Source organism: Python bivittatus, unplaced genomic scaffold (assembly GCF_059951505.1).
Source record: "Python bivittatus isolate LINGU-HERP-01145 unplaced genomic scaffold, Pbiv_v1 ctg000080_np1212, whole genome shotgun sequence".
Lineage (NCBI taxonomy): Eukaryota > Metazoa > Chordata > Lepidosauria > Squamata > Pythonidae > Python > Python bivittatus.
The window spans coordinates 9,098,338-9,104,881 of record NW_028277035.1 but is presented as its reverse complement, the minus strand read 5'-3'; the positions used below and the strand labels follow the sequence as shown (position 1 = coordinate 9,104,881).

The 6,544-nt window shown below is 40.7% G+C and overlaps 1 protein-coding gene across 1 annotated transcript in view; it reads left to right on the top strand.

Moving 5' to 3' along the window:
- Nucleotides 1-2,860: 2,860 nt before the first annotated feature.
- LOC112543192 (F-box and WD repeat domain containing protein 10B-like) overlaps nucleotides 2,861-6,544 on the top strand; it is a 30,023-nt gene continuing 26,339 nt past the window's right edge. Inside the window, exons 1-2 of the mRNA XM_088133466.1 lie at nucleotides 2,861-3,678; nucleotides 6,054-6,179. Of these exons, the coding sequence (XP_087989592.1) occupies nucleotides 3,138-3,678; nucleotides 6,054-6,179 (667 nt within the window). The 5' untranslated portion in view covers nucleotides 2,861-3,137. The remainder of the gene's footprint in view (nucleotides 3,679-6,053; nucleotides 6,180-6,544) is intronic.

Sequence of the window (6,544 nt, the reverse complement as noted above, 5' to 3'; positions counted from 1 at the left end):
AATGAAGATCAGTCTGTTTCTTTATGGGGAAAAAAGCTCACCTTTGCTCTCTGTATCTTCTTGTCTCCATAAAGGGCACAGTTGTTCTTCCCTTGTGGGTCTTGGTGCATTTTGATCCTCTCTGCTGGGAGGATCCTGAGAAGTTTGACCCAGGTCATTTCTTGAACGAGAAGGGTGAATTCCAAAAGAAGGATGCCTTTTTGCCTTTCTCTGCAGGTAACGGAGGGGTTATAGCAGATTTAGTTATCTGGGGTCTTCAAGGTTGGTCAGTTACGTGTAAGGCTGCTGAATTCTTACCTCACCTCTACTCATGGGTGCAGTTCTTTCTGCCTGCCCTTGCTACTGTCTGTATTTGTTTCAAGTTAAGTGTCCCAGGAAGATGCATAGGTAAATGGCGAAATCACTGAGAGAATCTGATTGAATCATGAAGGAGAATGTTCAGTCTCCTGGAACCAGAAGAGACACAGTGACTTCTAATCAACTCTTCCCATAGAAGGAGGGTTGTTGTTGTTGTTTTTTGTTTTTTGTTTGTAAAAACTACAAGCAGTCATAGAAGCAAGGAGAGAACTATGGATTGTGTCAGGACCAAAGCAGTGGGGGAGATGAATGTTTTCCTCTTTACTGTTTTCCTGTTCCAATTTCCTTCTCTCTAGTTTCTGTTGCCCCATGAGCTGGAAGAGCAGGGGGGGGGGAGCTTCCACCTACCCTGAGGGTGGGGAAATTGGGGGAAGGCTTAGTGCCTCTTCCTCAGTGCTGTGGTCCAAATATGCAGCAACCACCTCCCTCTGGTGGCTGATTTTATGATCCCAGGAAGATGCAGGAGACCTGATTATGGTTTCCTGGGTCTCATATCTGGTTTGGTCTAAAGTAAAAATTCCAAAATCCAAGTTACTAAGATGCTCCAAGACATTTAAGTATCTATCATAGTGTTTCTCCCAAGCAGCAGACATCTCTTTATTTCATGATTACGGTCACTATCACTGTGAAGTTCTGAAACAGGAAGATAAAAATTGTTCCTGCTACAGTTTCTTCTCCACTTACTTGCATCGGGTTGGCATTGTCTGCTGACATAATCTTAGTTTTTTAAAAAATATATTAAATAGCAGAGTAGGTTTTGCACTCTCTATGTTATCCTTCAATAAGAGTTTCCTTCAGTCTTTCTCACTTCCAGCGATCAAAGTGATTTCAATGGCACTCCCTCAAAAACATTTCATGAAGCATATTTAATATAACTTTCATTGATATATCACTTCAGTGTAACCTAAGAGTAGATTCTTATTATTATCTAAAACAAATACACTTTTTTAACTTGAATGCTAATCCTGCTTGTTTATTTAATCAAAGGTATGAACTGTTAATTTAAGCAAAGTGAAACAGGTATGTCCTCAACCTTAGACATATAAGAAATGTCTAAAATACACCTATAATTTTTCAAAGAAAATCACATGATTTTATAGCCAGTGGCTAAAGGAAAAATTTCTTGAAAGTGATGAAGCTGAATTCATAATAAGATCATCATTTTACCCAGAAAGGTGCATAGTTCTCCCCCCATCGGAATTGATTAAATTAATAAAAAGGCAGAACGCTTGAGAGACTAATTATGAATTAATTATATGAAAAAACAATTGGAAACTTCCATCATAATAATGTCAATGGGTGCCATATTAAAATAAGGCAAATGCTGATTCTTGAAAGGATCCAGAGGCTTAAGAGATGAGTGGGGAAAAGCTGAAGCAGAAAATTAATCATAGACAAGGGGAAGCCATAAAGGTGATACTAATCTTTGATTGTTATTGGTGAGAGTCTCAAATCTGACCCATTGTTGTCTGAATGATGTCAGAGGTGACCAACTGGCATTCTAGTGACAGGTGGATTTCTGACTGATGGCTACTTTACTTGTGTCCCCTCCCCTCCACCCACAAAACATCAGTAGTATTTTGCAAATTGATACCAGTTGGGCAGAGGCTAGAGTTGAGTTTTTAAATTAGAAAACACCCCATATGACAGTGCATCTAGTGTTCTGTTCCAAATCGATCTGTTCCAAATTGATATAAGTCCATTAGGAACCAACCTGCCAGATCAAAAGTGATTGGCAATGTGTGGGAGAGAGCAGATCCCCAATTAATTGCTGGCATACTTAAAGGGAAGAAAGCAAAGCCGAGACAGAAGCCAAGGAGGAACTGCGTAAGAATATTGAGAGGCTGGTTGTGGGAAAGAAAGCAGGAAGCTAGAAAAGTGTAGGACTAAGAACTTGGAAACAAAGGACACTACGGCAGGTTCAGTATGACATGCTGTTGGGAAGTGATACTGCCTGTTTCTCAGTACCCTGATCAAAAATATGTCCGTTCAAAGGAGGAAGCCTGTCCGCATATGGCCACTACTTGCTGCCAGCCAGAATCTCCAAAGGGAAACTTCCTTGTTTAACAAATGGTACTTGTTTAAATGGTCTTTCTCCCATTTAAACGGAGGCAAGGAAGACTTTTCTGAAACTCAAATATTTCAAGGAGGTAGGGCTGAATCTTGAATCCTTGGCACAATCAAGCCATAAATTTGAGAAAATTTTGTTTTGTTTGTTTCTGGTTTGCTTTGGAAAAAGCATGAAATGAATGTGATAGAGGGAGAAAAAAATGACTCTGTTAAATATGCTTCTCCTTCTGTTTAAGAAACAGCTTCTCTGTGTTTAGAGAAAATGAGACATTTGTTTGATTTTCCACAACTTCTGCATCCAGGATTTCAGGATTTCAAAAATACCAAGATACTTTTTAATCTTGCTCAACTATCTGACATTTATACTCAGTGTTAAATTCTGAAGCTGATCGTTGTGTAATTCTCTTTACTGCTTTCTATTAATGCCTCGATGTGCTTTGTCTAGTGGAATTTACATGGTATGCTAACTAGAGAAGTTTCTACATGGGCACATTTTAGGAGGATTACGGTAGCCACTGGGTCTCCTAGGAGTTGTTTTTTTTTTTTAAAGAGTTCCACCAACAGAAGCCGGGCTGCGGCTCTTGTTAACCGTTTTGGCCTGCTGCTGCTAGGCGTAGCGTGAGAGTTAGGCAAGGGGCGATTATGTGGCTGGTTGTGTTTTACCAGTTGACCCGGTTAGTGACTTCTTTTGTGAAACAGCAATTGCTGTAATGAAGACCCAGTCTTTTGAGGAGGTTGAGCCAGATATCCTAGACTATAAGTTAGAGTATACCCCAGACCTAAGGTGTGAGAAGCAAACAGACTTGGTTCCTGTTTGCTATCGCTGCAAATCCTGCATCCTGTCCTGGAAGATTTTTTCCACCCGAGAGTGGTTTGTGCGAGCTAGCCAAGCAACTCAGAGGAAGTTCTTGGTGGGGATTGTCAACCGATTCCAAAGTCACGACCTCCTGAAATACTCATGGAACCTCCTGCAGTCTACCGATACCAAGGATTTTGCTTATTCCCGTTCCTGCATCAGCTCCACCTTCACAGCCTCTTCTACTCTGGATCGGGCAATGAATCCAGAGAAACTGGCACAATCCATGGCAGACCTTTGGAAATGGTTCTTAGATGCCTGTTTCTGGACCAAAGCAAACTACATACTACTTTTGCTACAAATGTGTGACTCACAGTTGCTGCTGATGGCTGCTACTCTGATTCGTATCCTCTTAAGTGAACATGAGAGCATCTTGTCCGAAAAGATGGGAAAAGGTAAACATTGCAATGTATAGACAGAACTGCAGGTGCTATTTCTCACAACCAGCCAGGCACTGAATTGATATTTGGGGGGGGGTAGTGGGCCAAAATTTTAGTTGTTGATATTCAACCACTGAAGTTTAATTAAAATCCAAGGGACTGTCCCAGTTTTTATCCCCCAAAGTATCTGATGATCTGGTGGTGTTCATCAGTTGGCTTGCAGTGCTGCAGAGTATGATGCTTAGAGGACAATCCTGTACCAACTATTCGGGGAAAACATACACTGAATGCAAAAGGAGTTATTCCAGGGTAAGTAGGTATAAATATAATGTGACTGCAGCATAAGGTCATAGAGTTATTAAAAAGTAAATTATACTGTGGTATAGTGATACCACTAATAATTATTTATGTTCTTAATTTTTATAACACCACACTCCCACCAGACTCCTGGTAGTATAAAGCATAAAACATAATAAAAAATAAAATTAAAATTCATTGATTGATTATGTGCCATCAAGTCGTTTTCAACTCCTAGTGACCACATAGGTAGATTTTCTCCATTATGATCTATCCCTTACCTGGTCTTTCAAGTCTCCCAATGGTGCACTGAGTCCATCCTCCTTGCTACTAGTTGCCCTCTTCTTCTCTTTCCTTCTACTTTTCCCAGCATTAGAGGCTTTATGCAGTATTGCCTCGAATTATTAAAATTACACTAATGCAGGGATATCCGATTGATAACACCTGACCCTTACAAGCTATCCTGAACTCCATTTTTACCACCTTCCTAAATATTGGGAGGGAGGGTAGAATCTGGACCTCCTGGAGAGAGGCTGTTCCAGAACGTAGGGCCTACTGGCAGCCAATGCAGAGCCTGCAGCTCCAATGTGACATGCAAGTTATACTTCTCACCCGCCAACAAGTGAATTGCTGGATTTTGCACCAACTGCGGCTTCCAAGTAGCTTTCACAAGCAGTTCCAGGTACAGTGCATTACAGTACTCTCTATAGGAGGTGACAAAGGTGTGAGTCACTGTCAATAGGGCCTTTTTCTCTACAGGTAGTAAAGGGCGTGACTGGCCCACCAGGTGTAGTTTCTAATATATAAGTTTTGATGCAGTGCGATTTCATATTCATCCATTCTTCATACAACCTCAGCTTTCAAATTAGGTGCATAAATGCTTTTGCATGTGTGCCCCACTCATACTAAATGTAATCCATTCACAATAAATTGATAGTTTATATAAGCATGAGCTGCTCACTGAGGCATAGAGGATGTCCATCATGCTTCACATGCATATTAGAGAGAATGTGTCAAATAGGAACATATAGGCCATTCTATATTGGGTCCCCAGTATGGTAATTAAGCAGTGCCAGTGTGTCCATGGTCATCTCCTGGCAGCTTTAAAAAATTAATTAAAAAGAAAAGGGAGGCTGGCATGTTGCAAAACAAAATGGACCCCACCTAAAAATAATGAGCTTGTTGATTTGTAGATGTGCCTACCTGCTCAGGAAAGGGACAGAGGTAAGAAGAGGAGGAGGAGAAAACACTCGCTGTGTACAGAAAAGCTAGAAGGGGGGGAGGGGCAGGTAGCACTCTAACCAATTGGGGCTTTGTAACTAGTTACGTCTCCCCACAGCCATGCTTAGTTAATGGGAGTACCATTACCTAGAGCAGCCATTTTCGAAGTCTGCTCACAATCGTTGAGGTGCTCACCAGTCCAGATATGTTGGGAACCCTTGATTTCTATCCAGTCACTGAGAAGGTTATATGTATCCTACTGCTAAGTCTCAAAAGTGATGTAGAAATGCAAGAACATTCATATCATTTTCACATGCAACTTCCCTCCCATATTTTGTAGGCATCTTGTATTCAAGATTCCTGCATATCTTTCTACTGTATAGAGATAAGAGATCACGCCACGTAACTCTCTGCTAGGGAAGGGAGAATGGTGATCCTAATTGTATGTATCAGAGATACTGTTATTTATTCTCTTTCCTTCTATCCAAACTACATTTTTATTGCAATATTCTGCTGCAAGCCATCAAAGAGCTTTAAAAAGCTCAAATGCCAATTAAACTAGGGCACATATCTCAGTTTCAGAAGAATTAATGCCAGTATACTGTCTTAAGTGTTTTGGTGCTGGTCTAGATCACCTGGCAACCTCCACAGCTGGATTATGCCTCCACAGTTTCTTGACATTGGTCATGCTGTATGGGGTTGAAAGTTGGGATCCAGAATATGTGAAGGGTACCTGGTTGTTTATTTCTACTTGAAAAACAAGAGGTTGGTTGCTCCTGTCTTCCCATCTAGAACCATATTTTGTGAAATTGTTCTGTTTTCACTTTCATTTTGTTCCTACTCAATTATTGTCATCTTTCAATCTGTAACAGAGGAGACCCAAGAAGAAGATGTAATGCAGAGCAAATCTGACACACGTCCTCTGGTCCCTCTGAAGTCTGCTCTTCTTTCTCCAGTGGCTGAAAACCAGCTTCCTTCAAAAGCAAGCAGTGTATTTGGTATTCTTTGATTTTTATATACAGTATATATAATATGTAATATAAGTCACTTTGAACATGCAGATTTCTTCAACACATTTATAGCCATAAGAACACTCTTATTTGCATTGAGTAAAGGAGATGGAATGGCCAGCGCAGTATGGTCCATCTATGACCACGCCTGGATTTGTTCTATTTTTCTCAGCATGAACTTTCCATAAGGAAGTAGAAATGCAGTTTTGGATTAGACAGAAGACCTGTATAGATCTTGTTCCACAGTGGCTGACTACTGCACGTGCAGAGGTGAAACCTGTGCATGGGAAATGGATTATGTAGCTTACTTCTCCCCACAAGCATTCCTCTCATGTTCCCCTATCACAGATTTC